Source organism: Lucilia cuprina, chromosome 4 (genome assembly GCF_022045245.1).
Source record: "Lucilia cuprina isolate Lc7/37 chromosome 4, ASM2204524v1, whole genome shotgun sequence".
Lineage (NCBI taxonomy): Eukaryota > Metazoa > Arthropoda > Insecta > Diptera > Calliphoridae > Lucilia > Lucilia cuprina.
In genome coordinates this window covers 41113111-41137024 of record NC_060952.1, presented here as the reverse complement: position 1 = coordinate 41137024, position 23914 = coordinate 41113111, and the positions used below count along the sequence as shown (strand labels likewise).

The 23914-nt window shown below is 35.4% G+C and overlaps 2 protein-coding genes across 2 annotated transcripts in view; both read left to right on the top strand.

The window, feature by feature from the left end:
- The window catches only part of LOC111678274 (adenomatous polyposis coli protein), a 34054-nt gene extending 17611 nt beyond the window's left edge, over positions 1 to 16443 (top strand). The window contains exons 2-4 of the mRNA XM_023439568.2: positions 7145 to 11659; positions 11719 to 11917; positions 11995 to 16443. Coding sequence (XP_023295336.2) covers positions 7269 to 11659; positions 11719 to 11917; positions 11995 to 16170 — 8766 coding nt within the window. The 5' untranslated portion in view covers positions 7145 to 7268 and the 3' untranslated portion in view covers positions 16171 to 16443. The remainder of the gene's footprint in view (positions 1 to 7144; positions 11660 to 11718; positions 11918 to 11994) is intronic.
- Positions 16444 to 22093: 5650 nt separating this feature from the next.
- On the top strand, positions 22094 to 23886 carry LOC111678265 (vesicular integral-membrane protein VIP36). The gene is made up of 5 exons (XM_023439552.2): positions 22094 to 22391; positions 22472 to 22587; positions 22648 to 22845; positions 22905 to 23234; positions 23308 to 23886. Exons 1-5 carry the CDS (start codon positions 22268 to 22270, stop codon positions 23512 to 23514), a joined length of 975 nt encoding a protein of 324 aa, XP_023295320.2. The 5' UTR covers positions 22094 to 22267; the 3' UTR covers positions 23515 to 23886.
- Positions 23887 to 23914: the final 28 nt, after the last annotated feature.

Genomic DNA, 23914 nt, shown 5'->3' with positions numbered 1-23914 from the left:
TGAAGATTATCTTTATGAGAAAAACTCTAAGAAAACAAAAATTTAACGTCTATTAGCGAAACTAGGTTACTTTTTAATTATATCTATAGGAATATTTTAAATAATTTATTAAAATTTAAAGTTTTACCAAAAATTTACGAAACAAAATCTTTACTAAAGTAGAGCACTTAACATTCGAACCACACCTACTTGTTTTTTACATTAATAGGGTATAAATATTCGCACACAAAGGCGTCGTGTGTCTCATTTTATGGACAATGTGTGGTTAAGTAGTAATTAATAGTGGACATTCCACTGCTTATAGTTATTAATGTATTTTCTTATTTGGAATAGAATGTCTGTGTTTGTTTGCAAACATGCCAACATACATATATACACTATGTCTATTCCCATAGACATTATAAAATAGGCCCAATTTAAAAAGAAAAACATATTTATATACTGTTGAATATATAAAGGCAGACAGACAGACAGACAGACAGACAGACAGACAGAAAAAATATTATTATATAAATACATAAGTAAACTTTAATTATGTTTAAAGAACAATGAACAATGACCAGTCCACTTTAGACATTCGAAACTAAAAATAACTTTGCAAATGAAAAGCGACACTATCACTATCAGAAATATTGGGGTTTATAAACACTTAACTTAAATTTTTAACAATAAATAAATACACTTCAAATGTTTGCATAATTTTGATTGATAATTTTTCATAAAACTATTTACTTGTGTTTTATAAAATTATAATTTTACGCTTCGATTTTGAAATTTGGTTTAAAATTTCTATATGTCTTAAGTCCAATAACAGTTACTAACTGATCATTAGTTTATTTTTTTTTTTATTTTAATGAAATATTTAGGTTTTCTTGTTATCTTGTTTCTTTAAAAATTAAAAAAATATATTTTACAAGCTATTTAGAAATTTGGCATGGTTTCTTTTGTTTACAGCTAGCGACAATAAAAAGGCTTAATGTTATTCAAATTGAAAATTAAACACATTCTGCCGAAAAAAAAACTCTTCCTAACTAATCGTTAAAGTTATAAATTTACATGATGAAAGCGGAAATTGTATTTTTTTTAATTTTGTCCCCATGATTATTGACTGTATGCATTATATTACCCGCCACTGTCTGGTACCAAAAAAATATTTTCTTTCACCAAGTTCATTGTTTTACTAATAAAATTCAAAATTATTTAATTAAATACACAAATATTTAGTAAAGTTTTTGTTTATTCACTTAAAATCTCACATAAAATAATAATTTGTCAAAATTAGCGTAACAAATGTCACAAAAAAAAATTGCAAACATGCAACTATTAATATTTATTTCATAATATACATAGTAATTTCAAAAGGAAATACATAGTTTTAAAACTTTTTTAAGCATAGGATTATTTCATGTGAAAACGGATAGCTAATTATTGCCTTAATTTATTTGGTTTTTACCAATTTCAATAATTATTAATGTATTTTGTCTACCAACTATTATTACTTCTCGAAGCCAGAATTTTTACCTTTAAATATTGCTTTTAAAACAGAAATGACACCATGAAATGAAAACTTAAATGAATTACATACTTTATGAGCCATTATTACAGTCATTACAAAGTAAGCTTTTGTGTAATTACAACATATTACAAATCTCAACATGATTAAAGTAGAGTAATTGGCGAAAATGCCAATGACAGAATAGCTAAGTTATTCAAAGAAAAGGGACAGAGAATGAGGAATTTGTGAAAAGGTCATATAATGATGAAAACTGAACTTTTAGTGTTCTGCCCTTCTCAGTAGAATTTCTAGTCAGAATCCTACGAGTAAGGAGAACGAAGTCAAGTAAGCTATTACAAAGTAAGCTATTGCATAATTACAAGATATAAGAAAACCCAACATGGATGAAGTATAGCAAGTGGCGGAAGATGTCAATGATAGAATAGCTAAGTTATTAAAACAAAAGGAAAAGAGAATTAGGAATTTGTGGAAACGTCATATTAGGTCAATCCTGGAATGCAATAGATTCAAATGGGTCATAGGATGAAACTTACGTTGATACTGTTATGCCCTTCTCAGAAGAATCTCTAGTCAAATCCTAGTCTAGTCTAAAATCTTGTCTATAGTCTAGTTTATAGTCTAGTCTATAGTCTAGTTTATAGTCTAGTCTATAGTCTAGTCTATAGTCTAATCTATAGTCTAGTATATAGTCTAGTCTATAGTCTAGTCTATAGTCTAGTCTATAGTCTAGTCTATAGTCTAGTCTATAGTCTAGTCTATAGTTTAGTCTATAGTCTAGTCTATAGTCTAGTCTATAGTCTAGTCTATAGTCTAGTCTATAGTCTAGTCTATAGTCTTGTCAATAGTCTAGTATATAGCCTAGTCTATAGTCTAGTCTATAATCTAGTCTATAGTCTAGTCTATAGTCTAGTATCTAGTCTATAGTCTAGTTTATAGTCTAGTCTATAGGCTAGTCTATAGTATAGTCTAGAGGCTAGTATAGAGGCTAGTCTATAGTCTAGTTTATAGTCTAGTCTAAAGTCTAGTCTAAAATCTAGTCTATAGTCTAGTCTACAGTCTAGTTTATAGTCTAGTCTACAGTCTAGTCTAGTCTATAGTCTAGTCTATAGTCTATTCTATAATCTAGTATATAGTCTATAGGCTAGTGTGGAGGATAGTCTATAGTATAGTCTAGAGGCTAGTCTATGGGCTAGTCTATAGGCTAGTATAGAGGCTAGTCCACAGTTTTCAAAGTAGAATCAGGGTAAATTGTTTTTTCATCTCACTTTTTTAACTTTAGTTAAAGTATGATTAGATAAAGTTATTTTTAAAAAACCTTTAAAAAAAATAAAAAAATAACAATCTCTCGTTTAATGTAAACAATGTTTTCCCTACACGTACGAGTTACAAGACCTCTTTTTTTGCAGCTTGTGCTTCTTATTTACCTTGAACTTAGTGTTAAAGTTTATAAAGCTGCAAATCATGTACTACGCTGCTCATCGTGTACAATAAACTAGTATTTTATTTATTTATATCTTTAGTTTTTTTTTTTCTTTTTGTATATGTAGTCGATGTACTTTGTACTAAATATAACTTAGCACAAGTTCTAGCAGCCCACTTAAATTTGTTTTGAAAAACAAAACTAGGTTGGTTGGGTTGGGTTGGCTGACTGGCTGAATGACTAACACACAGTTTGATTGTGAATAAACTTCATTCATTTAAATTGTTGTTTCATTGCAGAATCGCAAAACTCGTACGCTTTATCTATAAGATACAATAGATTTGAACTTGAATTTGTTGATGATGATTAATCTATTGGCAATAGAGCATTTCATTTGCACTTTAAGAAAGATTTATGTTTAAATAAAGGGGTTATTATTTTAAAGGGTTCAACATATTTAGATTGAATTAAAATGCAACAGCAACAAGTGCGTTTTGTACCCTGCAGTTTTGAAAGGAATCAATGTATACCTTTTAATATATTTTTTAACAATCTTAATAATTGGTTCAGAGAGACACTAAATAGTCGCTAAGAAATCTAAAGATAACTTTAATAAGTAATTCTTTAACCCATTACTAGTAATCTATTGTTGATTCAATTAATGATTTATAATCATAGTGAAATATAAGAGACTTCTAGACTTTTAATTATAATAAATACAAATAAAAAAATTGTAGATTATATAATTATTTCGGGATCACCACTACGAATTGCAATTATATTTTTTGAAATAGATACAGATACAATTAAACAGTTTAGTAAAAAAAACACAAACGTACCCGTGTAGTAACGTTATAAATTCACTCATTGAGTATTATTTATTATTATTTTTCATTATTATTACTATTGTTGTATTTGCTGTTATTGTTGTATTTAAGTCATGCACTGTAAACTCGATCAAATAGCGAGAAAAAGTAAAGAAATAAAAATGGTAGCATAACAAACAATTGAAAAATTCCCCTCGAGAAGACGCAAGAAGAAAACGGCAAAAACTTTCTAATAAATTAAGAGAAAAAAACATCCAAGTAAATTCATTCAAATATCCCAGTAAAAAATTTACTTTCGGAAACGAAAAACAAAGAAAAAGAATTTACTAAATGGAAGTGCTGATACAGTATAGCAGACAGGCACTTCACACGATCACACTTTGGGTATGTAAAGTCTAATGAAAAAGTAAAACCCAGCAGTTCGACAAAGAGTCAATGCATACGCAAAAGACAGTAATTTCCACTAATGGTTACCCACCTGGATGATCGTAATTCGTATGTTTTCGTATGTCACGAATGTACCCTTTGTAATCGAGAATGAAGACAGTCGTCACTTTAGTGTCCCCTTTGTGTCGAGTGACGATTGACTTCCTCGTAGGACAAGCCCATGTTAAAATGGTCGGTCACCTGGGTAGTCAGGTGGCTAAGGCCCATCACAAGTGGTAGGTTAAGTGGTCAGTTCGGGACTGTCCCGTCGAACTGCTGGGAATGAAATTGTGATTTATATTTTTGTGCTTACACGATTGGTATAAAACAATAGCAATGTAAGATGGAAACAAAAATAAAACCCCGATCTAATGCGACCATTCTTGTTTTTTGAATTATTTCAAAAAATGAAGGGAGCAATACGACTGTCAACTTTTCCATCCGTATTCTCTCTCAAAGTGTGATGGTGTCATTACATATTGCGTTTAGACTCATCCCATACGTACTCTTCTACATAAAATTTTGGCAGATCAAATTAATTGTGTGATCGTGTATTATGGCGATATAACAGAATTGTTTGCTGGGATATAACAGAATTGCTGCCATCATCATTTGTAGGAGCGTGTGGTTTTTCATATGCATTTAAAAAAGTAGTGAAGTTTGCCATAAAGCGGTTAATACAGATATAAAATCTGTGCATTGTTGCATTCACATCATCATTATATTTCAAGCATTTTTTTCATACGCTTTAGATTAATTACCTCTTGAGTTTTATTTGATTATTATTTTATTTTTTTTTTTTTTGCAACTACTGACTGTTGAGTACTTTGACTGCGACTCTGCAACACTTGTGTTTTGTGTTAAAATTTTTTTGTGGTTTTATATGATTTTTACCAACACACAAGTAATATTACAAAAACTTAATCAATTTTAAGACCTTCAATATTTGATACGACTATTTGTAATGTTGTTGTATATAATTTTTTGAATGCCAACTGTTTTGTTATATGTTTTTTTTATTGTTTAACAAGATTATACAAACTTTATTTTATTATTAATTTTAACAAGTAAGAGGAGTTTTATTCAAGTGTGACGAATCTTTATTTACCCTACAACGTCTTTATTTATATTTTATAGTTTATACAAAAAATTCTGAATATGGTATTTTACAAGATTTTTTCTTACGAATCGAAATAACTATAAAGTAACATTCTCTGAAACGACTATTGATTACAGACGGAATCTATGAAAAACACGCATTTCAAGAATATATTTTTTAACAGATGTAGGGTGTAATAAAATCATACGATCCTTTAAAGTAAATTTTATCAAAATTCTTTAAAAATAACCTCCAAAATCTTATCAGTATGGGGGAGGGATTAAGATTTTATTTTAAAAATCTAGGAAACATTAATTTATCAACACTTTTATGTTCGACTTCTAAAATTACCCACCATAATGTGGTCTGTGCATGCTCTGTAATAGTAGACGCACACAATTCAATGGAACGACGATGTTATGGCAGCGTATACGTACCATACATTGAATCTAATGCATTCGTATTTTGGCCACACACTTAAGAGCATCGTTAGCAGCAAGTAATTGCATTGCAAACACTTCTTATTTTCATTTATTTTGTTTTTTTTTCATCATCATTATTTTAGTTCATGTGCATGTTTCTTCACACTTCTAACGCACTTACTAATCTGGGTAAATTATAATTAGAAAAACAAAGTAAAAAACAAAACAAGTAGGAAAGTATAGTCTGGCATGGCCGACCATATAATACCCTACACCATGAGTATATTTAAAAAAATTGTATTTTTTATAAAGAAACTTTAATGTTGAATATTAGCATAATTCCAAAATATTTAAGCAAATTATTGATAAAAAATGAGGCTTTATATAGGTCAAATATAGGCCGATCCTCGGTAAATTTGGGAAAAGGATATATTTTTAAATAACAGTTAATTTTGTTGAGTTTCATTGCGATACAAATGGTTACAAGTCAATTTTAGACGTTTAAGATATTTTTGAAGGGGGGTTTGCATGGGGGCTAGGGTCAAATAAGGGCCGATCCTTACGAAAATCTGCAGTGTCATTTATACTTATATATAACTTATTTGTGCCAATTTTTAGAGAGATAATAAATAGAATATTGGACGTAATTATGGCATAAAAAGTTCAAATCGGGAGGTACGGTTGTATGGGGGCTAGGTGAAATAATGGACCGATTTCAACCATTTTCAATAGGCTTCGTCCCTATGTCAAAAAACATGCTTGGTCCAAATTTCATCAAATTATCATGCAAATTGCGGCCTGTACCTTGCGCACAAGGTTTACATGGACAGCCAGCCGGACGGACATGTCTTAATCGACTCAAAAAATGACTCTGAATTGATTGGTATACTTAAAGGTGGATATTGGACTAATATTTTTGTATGTTACAAACATCAGCAAAAACGTATAATACCCTCCCCACTATAGTGGTGTAGGGTATAAAAAAAGTTTTTATAAAATAGTTCAATCTAAATTTAGAGGCATAACATAAAAATACACGCATTAAGTATTTGCCAGCATATATTTTGAATGTTTTTTTTTATTCCTGGGTAAACTAGCAGCCATTGACCCAGGCCGACAGCAAGTCAACCAGCCAGCCTGTAAAATTTGTTCACAGTCTAGCTGTTTATAGCAAATAATGTTTTTCATAGAAATAATTGCAAAGAAAAAAGTTTAATATCCAATTGCAAAATAAAACTAGTCAATTGCTTAATAAAAATAGAGATTTCAACTCAAAATCTTCAAAATTAAAAATAACTGAAAAATTAAAAACTTTTAGGTTTTGTTCGAAATATGAAAAAAAAAATCATTCTATTTAGGAAATTATTCATAAATATTTAAAAAAAAACTGTTCATAGCATAAATATTCCGTTTTTTCTTTTCTCTAATTTGCAGGATCTCAACAAATATGAATTTTTAAAGACTAAAAAAACACCTTTCTTCTAAAACTTCATAAAGGTTTTTTAAAAGTTGTCCAGCATACTAACTAACTGGAAACCAAAAAAACTTTTTTTTAACCATGTATAGAATAACAGAAGGAGAACGCAATCAATCACAGGCTACAACACCAGATTTAGATGATTCGATAAGTTTTTCCGATGATGTAAATCCTGATGTAGACGTTGATGTCGATGTCGAATCTGTTGCCACTAAAAAACCACATTTTTTAGACTACGATGCCGTGCCACCACCAGACTTTGTAGAACATTTCGAAAGGGCCATGAACTTTGGTAATGCTGCAACAAGCACAACGACAGCGATATCAAACAATGTGATGGGCACAAATGGAGGTGGTAGTAGCAGTGGCAGTGGCGAACAGCTTAAATTGGATAAAAAATACGAAAGAGATGGTGAAATTAGTGATTATGAATTGGCAGCTAGTGGTTATACCAAAAAGGAATTTACCCAAGATGACAATACTTTGAATATAACAACGGCTTTGTCGGCAAATGCTGTTAAGCCGCGAAAACATTTCTTAGACGAGAATCCCATACCGCCCGACTACATGTTAAATGATCATCAAATGCGTGAGCATCGCAGTTTAGATCGTAACTTTGAAAGACACAATGAACAGAGATCAGCTTTGGATTTACATGCAAATTTGCCAGGTTTTCGTTCATCGCGAGAACGTTTTAAGGATATACCAGCAATAAATCGCTTGCCCAAAGGAGCAGCTTGGACACAAAGCTTTGATAGTCGCTATGATAGTAATTTATCGGCTGACAAACTGGATGATTTTGGCCCTAAAGTCGAATGTGTTTATTCGTTGCTTTCGATGTTGGGTTCGAATGATCCTTTAGAAATGTCCAAAAAGTTTCATGAACTCTCGAAAACTCCCGAAACATGCAATACATTAAGAAGATCGGGCTGTATACCTTTGCTGGTGCAAATGATACATGCAGAAGGCGGACCAGATGAGCAAAGAAAGTGGGCTGGTATGGCACTACACAATGTGGTACATACCCATCCGGATGAGAAATCAGGACGTCGTGAAGCCAAGGTATTAAGATTATTGGATCAAATTATGGACTATTGCAATTTTTTGCGTACTCTATTGCAAAGTGGGGGAGAGGCAATAGCCGATGATGCTGACCGTCATCCCTTAGCTGCCATGTCCTCTTTAATGAAAGTTAGTTTCGATGAGGAACATCGTCATGCTATGTGTGAATTGGGTGCCTTGCAGGCTATACCCAGTTTGGTACATTTAGATCATGCTGTGCATGGTCCAAAACCCGAAAATCAATGCTGCAATTCGCTGCGTAGATTTGCTTTAATGGCTTTGACTAATCTTACCTTTGGCGATGAAAACAATAAAGCTTTGCTTTGCAGCCAGAAACTATTCATGGAGGCGCTGGTCGCTCAATTAGATTCCGCTCCCGATGATTTGCTTCAAGTAACCGCCAGTGTTTTGCGCAACTTGTCTTGGAGAGCAGATGCTCAAATGAAAGCAGTTCTAAATGAAATTGGTACCGTTACGGCCCTAGCTAAGGCAGCTATGAAAAATAGATGTGAAAATACCCTCAAAGCCATACTATCAGCCCTGTGGAATTTGTCGGCCCATTGCAGTACCAACAAGGCAGAATTTTGTGCTGTTGAAGGTGCTCTCTCTTTCATTGTTCGTATGTTGACCTATGAAGGTCCCAGTAAGACTTTAAAAATTATCGAAAACGCTGGTGGTATTCTAAGGAATGTTTCCAGCCACATTGCCGTTAGAGAAGATTATCGCCAAATCCTAAGAGAGCACAATTGCCTATCTATATTATTGCAACAATTAAAATCAGAAAGTCTTACAGTGGTTAGTAATTCATGTGGAACCTTGTGGAATTTGTCAGCACGTTGCCCGGAGGATCAACGCTTTCTCTGGGATAATGGTGCTGTGCCGATGTTAAGATCTCTAATACATTCAAAACATGCCATGATTTCGGAAGGCAGTGCTTGTGCTTTGAAAAATCTCTTGAATTTTAGACCCTCATCACAAAATACTAATCATATGGATAATATAGCGAGATCATTAAATTTGAAAAAGTTACCCACACTAAATGTGCGAAAACAGAAGGCTTTGGAGCAGGAACTTGGAGCAGCTTCAAAATCGCACAGTGAAACTTGCGACAACCTTGATTCGATAAACCCTAAAGACAGGCCTACATATGACGCATCGGCGGCTATGGGCTCATCCATACAACGACATCGTTTTCCTTTACACAATGCTCTGGGCTCCGTGGTGGGAGGAGTTGTAGGTAGCAGCGCCTCAGGACGGCTAACACGTTCCGCTATGTTAACAAAAAGCGAAAGCCGTGATTCAGTATTTTCTGCCAAATCAGATGGTGCTGTTTATGATCATCTCATGAGATCCCACTCAGCGTCAGATGCCAATCGCAAATTACATCACAGCTCAAGGCCACAACCACCAAATTCATACCCATTAGAAGGAGACGTAGAGCCGGCAGAAGAACAACCCATAGACTATTCACAAAAATACAAAGAACACATTACAAAACACAACGATCATGGAGAAGATGAAGAAAATTGTCCGGCCACCTACCAGGAAACTGACTTAGATCAGCCTACAGACTTTAGTTTACGCTATGCTGAAAATCAGCTCGAAAGTGATATTGACTTATCGCCACCCGTGGGTAATGAAACGTCCGGTATTGTCACTGATGCTCGCGTTAACTTGGCGGTGGTGGCGCAACAGCAGTCTAAACCAAGAACAGATAACAACGGCGAAGGTAATGAAATATTATTAATACTAGAAGACAGTGTTAAATGCTACCAAACCGAGGACACCCCTTATGTAATATCAAATGCTGCTTCTGTCACAGATTTGAGATCTGTACCAGCTTCAACAAAAATTGAAGAGAGTGATTTACCATCAGGCTTGGATAATTCGGAAGCAACTTCGACAAGTGGAGCAGCAATGATACCCACACGTAAGTTTAGTCGTGTGAATCCACATCATCAGGTGGCACAACATTCTAGCAACCCATATGGTTCGGGTTCTTATACTCCCGAGAAACCGGTTAACTATTGCGAAGAAGGTACACCAGGATATTTCAGTCGCTATGAGTCTTTAAGTAGTCTTGATGAATCACCACCACAGGGAGAGCATTCACAAAAAGACTCACAAAGATTATCTAGTAAATGTGGAGAAAACAATCTAAGTTCTCTTTCGAAAACCAGTAGTAGTGATGCCGATAAATCAACTTCACCACCCGAGCCACCACCTATGGTCCAGACGCCTCAAATAAATTCTGCTTTGGAAACACCTCTAATGTTTTCCCGACGCTCATCCATGGACTCGTTGGCTGAAGAAGATGTCGGACCCATCGATGATAAAAGCTCAGTGGTTAGTGATTTTAGTCGTTTGGCTAGTGGTGTAATATCACCCTCAGAAATTCCCGATTCTCCCACACAAAGTATGCCACAATCACCTAGAAGAAATTCGGGTTCAGGCGCAGCTTCCACCACATGTTTTTCGACCGGTGTTTCACCCAACACCCACCGCGTACAAAACCGCTCAGGAGAAAATAGCAAAAGATGTTTGCGCAGCGTATTTGAGGATGACCTCAGTACTTTTAACGTAGAAAACACGCCAGCTCAGTTCTCCACTGCTACTAGTTTAAGTAATTTATCCATTTTGGATGAAGAAACTTCCAACCAATCTCCACCACAACAGCAGCAACCAACACTTCCGACTACAACCAACACAATTTCCGAAGGTGAAGAGGAGGAAGATGCAAATGAAAATAATGATGATTTACTATTGGCTTCCTGCATCAATATGGGCATGAACAGGGCTGCCATACCCTCAACGTATTCACAAAATACCGACACTAATTCATCGGTCAACCATCCAACTGGTATGACACACGATGAGCCACGACAATACTATACCGAAGATACTCCAGCTTTACTCTCGAAAGTTGGTAGTAATACAAATCTTTCGGCCATTTCAATATGCTCCAGTAATAATGATCCTAAAGAGGACACCGTCTACGAAGTATTAGGCTGCTCCTCGGGCAATACCACTCGCACTCACCACAACCAATCCATTAATAGACGTTCCTTGAATTTATCGGATGACATGTCTTCAAATGCTTCGGAAAGTGGTGCTGGTGGTATTGATATATTACAGCAATGCATACGCGATGGCATGCAAAAACCATCTACCAAAGAAAAAGTTGAATTGCCAACACACAGGGTTTCCTCTAATCTTATGGATCCCATAGCGATGTTGCGTAGAGGAGGTAATATATTGCCACCTTTTGTTCCTGTAAATGATGAAATGAATAAATATCGAGTTGAAGATAGTCCGTGCAACTTTTCCGTCATGTCTGGTCTATCAAATTTAACGGTGGGCTCTAGCCTCGTTGGACCTGCTGTAATACTGCAAGGAGCATCAAATGCAACGTATGTATACTTTTATGTGCTGATGTTAAGTGATCTATTTAAATATTCCTGTATTTTAGGTCTAATAATGTCGATATGCCAGCTCCAAATCAGAAAAATATTACATCGGACGCAATACCGCCAGTTTTACAACGTGAAGATAAACCTCAATTGCCAACTGCACCAGTAGAGGATGTTAGAAGGGAACCACAATGGCATGATGATTCCTTGAGCTCTCTATCAATCGAATCTGAAGATGATACTAACCTATTAAGTCAGGTATGTTTAAATATAAATAATGCAACGAAATCGAATCAATTTTTAACAAATACCATTGATTTTTTGTTACTTTTTAGGCTATTGCCGCAGGTTGCAATAGACCAAAATCGAATTTAGGTTTCACAACCGCATTAACATCGACTGGTAAACATACAACCACTTCGTTGTCATCATCTCAGCCAATACCCATAAACACAGCAACCTCGACATCCTCTTTGACATCCCAAGCTACATCACGCAATTTCGAGAAACAACATCAAAATCATCTTCAACATCAACAGAATCTTGACAAACACAACTATCGTGATCCGCTACAAGCAGGAAACGAGTCCTATAGCTCGGTAGATTCAAGTGATTCTAATGATAATCAATCGAAATCATTGTTTGAACTCTGTATACTGACGGGCATGCATAAAAATCGAGATTCTAATATGGTCGGATCCTCAGGTGGTAGTACAACTTCACGCAAACATACTAGAAGCGTACAATCACACCGCTTAAAGTCAGGCCACCCAGAACATAATACTACCCAATCGAATCCCAATTTAAAACAGTTTGATTCGTTGCCCATGCAAGGCAAACAATTAACACCAAATCGTCATGTTCGCGAACGAGACCGAAGAGATGAGAAACTCCTAATGGAATGCATAAATACGGGAATAATGAAAAAGATTGGAGAATCGAATAAACAAACATCGCTACTGACCCGTGAAGCTTTAGTTTTACACAATACACAGCCAAAAAACGGGCAGGCTACGTCTGCAGCTGCTCAAATGGAAGAAGCAACTCACCCAACAAGTGCCAAATACACCAACAACACTCACAACTCCTCCATTACAGCCAACACCATCATCACCACCACCACCAACATCACCACCATCACAGCAGCTCCAGACGTAGAGAAGAAAGACAACCACACCTTAGTCCCAGGGAATTTGAACAAAATTCAGCAGCAGAACATCATCAGCAACACCACCAGTCTAAACGAAGACATAAAAGATCCAAAAAATCTCAACATGTATCAACATCTACAACGACAACAGCAACAGCAGGGGGAGGAGGAGCTACAGAGTCAAACTCTTCAAGTAGGCGTAAATCATCAAAATCTCGAGAACGATCCCGAGACAATGAAAGGTATTGGGTGTAAATATGACATTGAAAATTGCGATTCGTTAGGCAATGACGGCAACACTACACAAAGCGACGAATCGAATCAATCGTTTATAATGGAAACAACCGTTTCTTTAGAAGCCAAACAAGCTGAATGCATTAGTTCCTTAAATAATTGCACTGAGAAACATAAAGATCCCGATTTAATGCTCAAATCAGTGGAACGTCTAACATTGGAGTTTGTTTCCTCCGCCGAACAATTAAGAACCAACAGTAATGCCACCGGCAATGGAACACAATCTTTAAACTCTGATTCTAGTGAAAATCACAAGAAAATTAATTCATATCTTAATGCCAATTGTGGGGGAGGTACTAACAATTCTACCTCTAACAACACATGGAATGAAGACACCTGTCCCAATGACGTTAGTTTCCCTAGTGTTAGTGTAACTGCACCTAAGGTAGCTTCGCTTAGTTACGATGACGACGATGAGGATCAAGCCACCACGGCCGATTATAAAGAATTAAATGATTTTGCTGAAAACACTCCTATTAATGAGGAGTTACCCGCTCCCGACATGTCTTTAGATTTCGATAATATAGGCCTACAGCAGAATGGCTTCTATTTGGATTCCTCACAACCAGCCTCTTTGGACTGTCTCACCGAAACTGAGAAAACTTTGGTAAATGGCGAGAGCAGAGTTGACAATTATACTGTCAAAGAGAGTGTTGTAGATGAAGAAAGCAATGGCACCAATGGTTTGCATTTCAAATTGGGAGGCATTGTCCAGACAGCTGCCACAACGCCATCATTGTTTTTCAATGCGAATGCTATGACAAACTCTACTTTCATTGCTCAAGAAGCAAGAAAACTGGCCGCTAATTTGCAAACTTCCGATTTAGAAGAGGAAGAGGAATTGACCTTTAGTATTACTAGTTTAGATTTGGATAACATAAGACCGCCTTCAGGAATGGACTCTTTAAATATATCGGGTTATTATCAAGATTCCACACAACCAAATTCATTGCAACGAGTAGGCAACTCACCACACAGTCCACAAATGTCTTTCAAATCACCAAAATTTCCCAGGAAAAATTTGCCTGCTGGTTTAATGGCACGAAGAGCTTTGGGACATATGCCTCCCCACCTGACCGGTAGCGTGGAAAGTATAAATTCCTCTTGCAATCTTCTGCTGGACAATATTAAGCCACCCTCTTTAATGGATGAATTGTTAGATTCTATGATAAGTGTAGCAAGCATACAATCGGAGATAGCCGATGACTGCAACAGTATGGCCACCACAGTGACTGTTTCTAATTATGAAACTTGTGCTGGCGGTGAAGATGGTGATACGGTCACTTTGCAAAGTTGCTGCGATAATAATTTGCCCAAAGATGATGATCATACATTAAATGAAGGCAACACCACCCCGCTGCCTTCAGACTTTGATTTCAGTTCAGCTGAAAGTACACCTAAAAAGTCGGCAGCCGCTTCGCCGGCCTCTGGTTACAAAAGAAACCTAACACCAAAACAGAAAAGAAAAATTATCAAAGATCGATTTAAAACATATACAATTGAAGCGGACATGATTATAAACGAAGAGCTACAAAAGAAAATGGAAGAAGCGCAACAAGATGAAACGCTGGCCATTGAAATAACCAATTTGGAAAGCGATGAGCAACAGCAGGAACTGGAAACTGATGCTCAAAGCACCCCACGTAGCAGAAGAAGATCTAGTCAAGATCGTTACAAAACACAAACTATTATCTATTCAGATCTACAGTTTAACCAACAAACACAATTAAGTAGTTTAGAATCGAATAACGATGGCCAGATGAGTGATAATTCCTTTTCTTCCATCAGAAATATGACACAAAATTTCAAGTTTATAACAACAGCTACAGCAGATATTAATACTTTGCCCCAACAAGAATGTGAATCAACTAGTTTGGAATATGATCAAAACTCTGAAACGGAATCTTGTCATAATTTCGGTAATAATGAAGAATCTTTAACCGATAACGAAGATTGTGAAGAGGAAGTACAGGCCACTGAAACTGCCCGTCCAAGAATTGTGAAACCCGGTGATAACGATTTAAGTAAAGACAAACAACAAGAAGAACAAGAGATTGCAACTGTAAAGGCAGTAAGAGGCGGTAAAAAACCACAATATGTTTCACCCTATAGCATAAAATATCAAAAGTCAACAGGGGAGGGCAAGACAAATACAAAATTACCACCCCCTGTTAATACAAACTTCTTAAGAAAACGCAATGGAACTAGTAATGTGGCAACAGCAGCTGGAGCTTCAACAGCCACTTCTAATACCAAATTGGCACAAAAGAAAACAATTATCAAGGAGACAACTAATGTAATAAAGAAAAGTGAAACTAAAAGTGCTACGGCTACGGCTACACCTTCCGCAGCGCCAGCAGTCCTAGAACGACAGGGTACCTTTGTTAAAGATGAACCATCTTTGGATTCCTCTAGTGTTCCGGTGGTGGGTACAAGTCCCACTAAAACCAAAATATCAAAATTACCAACAAAACGACAAAACTCCAACACAGCTATTTCTACCCATACATCTCCACAAAAGACAGCCGGTACCCGGAAATTACCAACTTCCGCCACTGCCCTGCAGGCGGCAAACAAACGCAATTTGGGCTCAATTAGCAAACCACAAAGAGCAAATAGTACCGTTAACATACGTGTAACCACAAATGCGGCCCGTATAGCGGTTTTATCTAATCGAGTTTCTACCACTACACCACCCTCACGCAGTAATTCCTCCTTGAATTCCGCCAATGCAGCCGTAACGGCAGCACAAAATGCTGCCACTAAAATAAATCAGGCCCAGTCACGTATAGCAGGTATATGGCGTAAAGTAGATGAAGTAAAGAATCGCCAGCAGCAATTGCCACCTTCAAAAATACTAAAGGGTTCACAGTTGAAAACTGCAAAAGCGCCACCTCAACCCGGTAAGCTAATACGCAGTACAACTTTCGATAATACTCCTCCTGTGGAGGTAAAAGCGGTTAAATCGGTGCCACAGTTAAATGGTACTAAATTGCCAACTAGTGGTGCTAGCAAAATTGCTGCTATAACACACAGACAAACAAACAGTGCTGCTAATCGAAAATAATTCCATTTCTTATATGTTAAGTTCAAATTGAAATTCAACTGTTGGGGTGGATTAGTTATACTAATTCAAAATGTCATTTAAAAATTAGAGACTATTTAAGATACTCCTGACAAAGTCCTTTCTTAGGTGTCTAACCTAATGAAAAAATATATCAAAAACTAACAAAAGGTTTCCTTCAACAGAAATTTATTCTTTTTAAACGATACAAAAACTTTCCATTTAAAAAACTTTACATAAAACTTTTGTTAATCAAAATTAAATTCATATCTTCCCTAAATTAAAGCATTTAAGAGAAAATCCAAAACTGTGTATAATTTAACAGACAGAAAAACAAATTTTTAGAAACAAAAATGAAAAAAAGCGGCAGGAAAATTAAATTTCAACAACGCACATACATATTTTAAGAGATTAAACCAAATATGACGTCAAGACTTGAAATTAAAAAAAAAACGTAACTACAAATTAAATATTATAAAGAAAAGCACAATAAACTACTTTATAAAGGGGGTGTTTTTAAACATTCTAACAACATTTTAAAAGAAATATCCTATATATAGTAGTCAAAAGCCCCGAAGAAACAACCAAAACAAATCTTGAAACAACTCAAACAAAAATGCAACATTTGTATCCTAAAATTAAAACCCAAGCAAAGACCTAACGATAGACGTTATTAAGTAAAATTTGTCCAGCCATTAACCTTAAATACAAAAGTGCTAGTCCACATTTGTATACCCAAATATAAGAGAATCCATTTAGCAAGAAATAAAATATAATTTGAGATTCTTTTTTTTTTCTTTCTTTAAATTAGAAAAAAGTATTATAAACTGTAGTATATAGATTTTCCTAAAGCTAAAACATAAAAAAAACATAAAATCAAATCCGAAAGTCAAAGTAATTATTAAGTAACAATATTTTTTAATTATTATTCTTCTTTTTTTCTCCTTTTTTCTAGAAACTTCAGCCAAATGTATTTAAAATATTATAAAAAATTATATATTTATTATGAATTATATGAAATTACTTAATAATAATTTACAAAATTAAAATAAAAACAAATTTATATCATTTATCAACATTAATATTTAAAATATTTCAAAGAAACAAATCCAATCTTAAGAATTTAATTTGTTTTCTTTATATTTAATCATTTGAGACTTTAATTTTCTATACCAAAAACCAAAAATTACTATTTTTAAATCTTATTTTACTTTTTTTTTTTGTTCAACAAAAGCTTTATATTTTCAAAACTTTGTTTTTATATTTTATTTTAAACTTTAAAAAAAAATTTGTTTTACTTTAAATTAGTTTTTTTGTAATTTTCCATTTAAAATTAATTTATTTCTTATTAAATTTAGACTAGTGTTATATTTATATGCATTAAGAAAAATTTGTATGTTCGAAAATTTAATATTTTATTGATTACCAATACATATATAAAAATAGTTATTTAAATAAAATGAATATCAGTAATAAAACAAAACATAAATAAAGTCTTTTATTTAAAGAGAGAATTTCATACAACACGAACTTGATTTCGATTCTCAGCAATTTTAAATGAAAGGTGCTGGTTAGGTTAGTTTGCTGAGGCTGTCGGACATTTGACCGACTCACTTGGCTCCTAGTGGTCCCGTTGTGATACCCATAGGCACGTCTATATCAGATAAACACGCAAGTTTATGCAAAGTTTGACTGCCTAGAAACTCAGTCCTGATATTTGCCAGGGCAGGACAGAGGCAGAGGAAGTGTTCTACGGCTCCCTCTTCATCCTCACTACGACAACTCCTGTAAATGTCTTTGTATGGAAGATATTGGTTTCTTGAATGCCCACCTGTAACACAGTGCCTTGTTAGTATAGCACCAGTATGCGTAGTCTCATCTTGGAAAACCCAGCTAAACAGAAAGACCTTCGCTCATCATATAGAGGACAGGTCATTCTTGATATTAAGTCTCATCTTGGAAAGCACAATTAAACAGAAAGACCTTCGCTCATCATATAGAGGACAGGTCATTCCTGTCCTGACCATCTGGTTTGAGCAGACCCATAAAGTTCATGCTGTTCGGAAAAAGTGTGGGAGAGCAGTAATAAATATTCTCGGAGATGCAAGTCGTATTCCCCTAGGATAGAAGCATGACCATGTTGGTTTGGCTTCCATATCCCTGCGGCATGAAGTCTTACTGCCGAGTTTAAGGCCGTTGCCTGGCCAACAATTCGGCAGGCAACCAGTGCATCTGTGATCGTAAGTGCAAAGGCATTATACCTTCAGTATGATTGTAGTAGGTGGATTTTTCCAAAGCTTTCCACCAGACAAGTGCCCCATACATCAGAATAGGGTTCATAACCATGTCACATCATCCACATTTTCAATAGTCTTACACTTTATAAAATCGAGTTCTATGAGTAATAATTTAATGGCAATATTCCATAGGAGAGGTGATAAGACTCCTCCTTGTGGAGTGCCATGTTTCGCCGTTCAAAAGCCTACCAATAAATTGGGAGATCGGCTGGGTATCACCCAACCTAACCAGTTCCAATAAAATTGGTTATGGTAATTTCAACAGATCTGCCTTTCATGTGCTCCTAATGTGCAGATCGATAATCGTTTCCAAGGTTTTTAAAATAAATGATGACAGACTAATTTGCCTGAAATCTTTCTTTTTCGTATGAGAGGCCTTTCCCTGGGTGAGTAAACCACCTGGGTGGTTTACTCTTGCTTTTACAGAACTTTTTGTCTGCAAGATTCCGAAATTGCTCTATCAAACGCATTTGTATTTCGAATAGGCATAGCCTTCATTTCCTTGTCCTTTATTATAAAGTCAAATTACCTACATATGATCAGAGAAGGAACAGTCTTTCGAAACTCTCCATTCCCTGATCATGTTAAAGAGCTAACTAGCGTTATGTCCAAAACCTATATTTACTACATCAAGACCATTGCAAAGAATAAAGTTAAAAATTGACTCACCCCTTGAGTTGATATCCGATCCGCCCCATATAGCATGATGTGCATTGGTCAGCCCCAATAATTATCAGCAAATTTCCAGTATTGGCCCTTTTTACAGTTACCAGAGCCTGTCTTCCAGGCAGCTACAATCGTGTTTTCATCACTGTAATCATAGAGGATGAAGACCTATAAATCGCTTTTGGCAAGTATACATGATATAATCCTATCTGTACCATTCATGCATAACTGATTGTAGCCTTTAATATTAAGTCTGCAAACCCTTTCTCGGGTGGATCCAGGTCTCTTGGACAAGTATAAGCTCCTCCCCTCTTTCTGCCATCCGGAGGAGCAGGGCAGCCGAAGCTGCTTTGGAATGTTGAAGGTTAACTTTTGTGACCTTCTTTTTAGAGTCGTGCATCACGATGAAGTTGGCGTCCTCCTGATTTCAGGAGGTCGTCCTCGTCAACCTTTTCTTCGCCTTCGATTGATTCTTCAACCAGTTGTGAATTGATTGTGGAGTCCTCCTCTGCGATTGAACTGGCAGTCTCGGCAGACGGAGAAAGATCGAATCAAAGTCATAGTAGACCTTTCCACGTTTCTTCCGAAGCGGCGCTAAGGACTTCATGTTCATAATGACGGTTATCCTTCTTGAGTGTCCTTCAGATTCGGATACCCTGACTACATTCCAGTCATGGAGATTTCAGGGCTTCCGATCTTTAGTAACTCCAGTATCTCGTCGCTGACTCGTCGGGAACCAGGGCAGTGGACCTAGACCGTCGTGGAATATCGTCAACAGAGACCACATCCAGCTTCGCTCCATCCCACAGCCCATCCAAAAGAGCTATCACCAGCTTAAGCAGCTGAGCAGATCGCTCATTTGAACAGGTTATCAGTTTAACCCGACCTCTGTACCAGCCAGCATCAGCCAGGTTCTCCTTGAGAACTCGCCAGAACACTCCCATCAGCTTTCTTCGCAACATGTCCCAGTTTGCGTGAGATATGGAGCAATCACAGTCAGCTCGTACGAGATGACCCTTGGCTGCCTCTCTGAAAGACCTATCAAATGACATATGCGGTTTTAACCTCTTGGTCTCGAGCTGTTGCGACTGACCTTGAGTCTCCTTCTCCAAATGTTGCCGTTTAGGCTAGTCTTTAGACGTGAGAGGGAGAATTTGTTGGTCTGCTAAGACGGACTTAGCCCAGTTCAGCGATGACAACTTATCTGAAGAAAGGGACTTTGCAGGTTCTTTGCCTAACCGGTTAATTATTTATGGGTTTGCTAACGCCCGATTGGGCTACCCGAAATCGAGTTCGCATTTCCTTCACCAATTAATCCAATGATGATCTATCAATAACTGGCCCTACCACCTTTAGAAAATGTTATTAACAATCAATGAAATTCGACACAAGAAGGACCTGGTGTACACTAGGAAAGTTTTTTTTGGGAAACATTTGATTTTTATGTGTGAGAGAAAGAGAAAGATATCTCAACCATCTCTTTCTCCCACACACAAAATCAAAAGTTTCAAAATTTTCGTGTTTTTACTTTTTATAATTATATTAATTTAATTTTTAAAATTCGACACAAAGAAAATCAACTCTGGGTTTTTACACAACAAATCAGAGTTGCTTTTGTGGCATATCCCTCTGGGACCGACGTGGATTTTTTATAAATATTTTACTGACAACAAATCAGAGTTGCTTTTGTGGCATATACCTCTGGGACCGACGTGGATTTTTTACAACTATTTTACTGACGTGGTGTTCTGTCTTTGAAATCTACTTAAACTATTTCCCTTTATAGTTTAAGGATCTAGGTTTTTAGTTATCATAATATATTTTAACTTCGACACGACAAAAGCATGTTAATCACTAAAATTGAATAATGTAAATTTTCTGATTTTTTAGTGTCTGTCAGACTACCACGTCAGTCCCAGAGGGTTATTCTTAAAAAAGCATCTACGAGCCGGTTTACACAGGGAAACTTTTGATTTTTGTGTCTCTCTTCTCTTTCTCACACACAAAATCAAAAGTTTCCCTGTGTGAACCTTTGCCACCTTCTTACGTAGAAACCAACTACTCTTAATAAGTCAAGGGAACGTGAAAAAGCGGAAACGTTACGGAACATTCAAACTAACTGAGCCTTTAAGCATGAACTTTTACTTCTTAAGGTATTTTCAGACTACAATACTGAATATAAATACTTGTCAAAAAATCATACTTCTGATTCTTATGATATACCGACTGTATTTTTAAGTTTTTGAAAAATTTCTGATTTTTCATATGTATCAAAGTTGTATTTCGCTAAAAAAAAATAAAAACAGGATTGTTATAATGCGCAAAAATGTGGTCTGTCGAAAGGCTCTTAATTTTTATTCGTATCTCGCTCTCTTTGTGTGATTTGTGAAATCGCAATTAGCTGTTACGTACGTGAAGTCTATTAAAGACGGTTTTACACGATCACACAAATAATATGATCTGTCAAAATTTTGTGTAGAAGAGTACGGATTGGATCGTCTAAACGCAATATGTAATGAACCATCACACAGTGAGAGAGTATACGGGTGGGAAATTTGACAGTCGTATGGCTCTCATAATTTTTTAAGATTATTAAAAACATGCAGGTCACATTAGATCAGCGATGTATTTTTATGTAAACACATACAAAAAAGGTGAAACCGCTGTTTCTATCATACTTTGTTATTGCTTTATATCAATCGTGTAAACACAAAAAATAAAGGCATACGACTTCTATTCTCTTTTTTGTTATACGGATTGAATTTACTTTTACTTTTTCATTAGAATTTACATACCCAAAGTGTAATCGTGTGAAGTGCTCTTTAACGGGTATGAAACAATAATCGACTTTTTAAAAATCGTAGTGTCGAAAAGTCGACCTTTTTGTTTCAACTACAGAACCCCAGTCTGGCAACATTGGTATTGTTTTCTTAATATTTTTATTACTGTCATTCGCAATTATTAAAGCATATAGAAGCAAGAAGCAACAAAGATAAAAACGAAAAGCCGACTAATTTATTAACTTTCTCGAATTTTAGGAACATTTTAAAAACCCGCAGAAAATTTAATATAGTAATAATTTTTATCAAGTGTAAAAGCTGCTGTAGAAATACAAAAAAAAAAACTTAATACGCAAAATGGTGTTGAGAGAAACTGCGAAAACAACGCTTTTAATGTTGTTTGGAATGCTGGTGGCAGAATGTGCAGTTAGCACAAATGAATATATGAAACGGGAGCACTCCTTAGTGCGGCCCTTTCAGGGTGAGTCAGCAGCTGCAGAAGCAGCCAATGAAAAATGATTATAAGATAAATGGTATAATATTATTTACCTTTGATTTTAGGTGTTGGTGTTAACTTGCCAAATTGGGATTTCATAGGTCATACAGTTGTGACCAGCAACTATATAAGACTGACACCAGATTTACAATCAAAAAGTGGTGCTTTATGGAATTATTCAGTGAGTATTGTGTTGCAATATGCATGTAGTTTACGGTGAATGAAAATTTATTTTGTTTAGCCTTGTTTAACTAAAAACTGGGAGTTACATGTCACCTTTAAAGTTCACGGCAAGGGTAGTGAATTGTTTGGTGATGGTTTTGCCATTTGGTATACCAAAGATCGTATGCAAGCTGGACCAGTTTTCGGCAGTAAAGATCATTTCTCAGGTTTAGCGGTGATTTTGGATACCTACAGTAATCACAATGGTCCACATAATGTAAATATAATAACTTTTTATTTCTTTGTAAAATTTAGTACAAAAACATTTTGTTTTAGCATCAACATCCTTATCTCAGTGCTATGGTAAATAATGGCACTTGGAGTTATGATCATGATCGCGATGGTACTCATACCCAATTAGCCGGCTGTGAAGTACGTTTCCGTAATGTTAACTATGATACACATGTGGCCATACGTTATGAAAATGACATTTTGTCGGTGTCAACAGATCTAGAAAATCGTGGTGAATGGAAAAATTGTTTTGTAGTTAACAATGTTGAACTACCCACTGGCTATTTCTTTGGTCTATCAGCCACTACTGGAGATCTTTCGGATAATCATGATATTTTGGGTTTTAAATTTTACGATTTAGATACAAATGTTACGGTAAGATATACATGTTTTTCTTTATTTAAATTAATAATTTAATAACTTTGTTTATATTTATAATAACTAAAAGCCTGAACAAATTATGGCTCGCGCCAACATCATACCAAATGCCAAAACCTTTGAAGCACCACGTGAACATAAGGATGATCCCAAACCGGGCATGTCTAATACTAAAATCTTTTTCATTTTATTATTTGGAATGTTGGCTGCCGTGGCTGTGGCCATTTTTGCTATTTCCTATTTCAAGGAAAAAAATGCGCGCAAACGTTTTTACTAGTTTGTAAATATTTAGGCCCGTTTTTGCAGTTTCACCTAAGTGTAGAAGAAAGCCGGCCAACAGTCTTCAAAACTCCACAAAAACTTCTTTGAGAGAGAAAAGACATGAACTTTTAATTACAACAAATTAAAAAAGAATAACAAAGATTAACTTTAATATTGTAAAAGTCAATTTTGTTTTGATTTAAATTGATGGTATTTTCCTAGTATTTCCTATTCTATATGTTATGGTTTATTTATTTAATTGGTTTATAATATTTATTTCTTTCCTTTTAATCAAAACAAAAGAATATATTTAAAAAAACGAAAATGTAATACAAAAATTCCAATTTTCCAGTGATATTGCATCTCCACAAATTTTTACGTAGCAAAATGTTTAAAATAAATAAAAAAACAAATGT

Coding starts and splice junctions, on each gene's coding strand:
- LOC111678265 (XM_023439552.2), top strand. CDS start 22,268: ATGGTGTTGAGAGAAACTGCGAAAACAACGCTTTTAATGTTGTTTGGA. Junction 22,846..22,904: donor ATCACAATGGTCCACATAAT/GTAAATATAATA, acceptor ATTTTGTTTTAG/CATCAACATCCTTATCTCAG. Junction 23,235..23,307: donor ATTTAGATACAAATGTTACG/GTAAGATATACA, acceptor AATAACTAAAAG/CCTGAACAAATTATGGCTCG.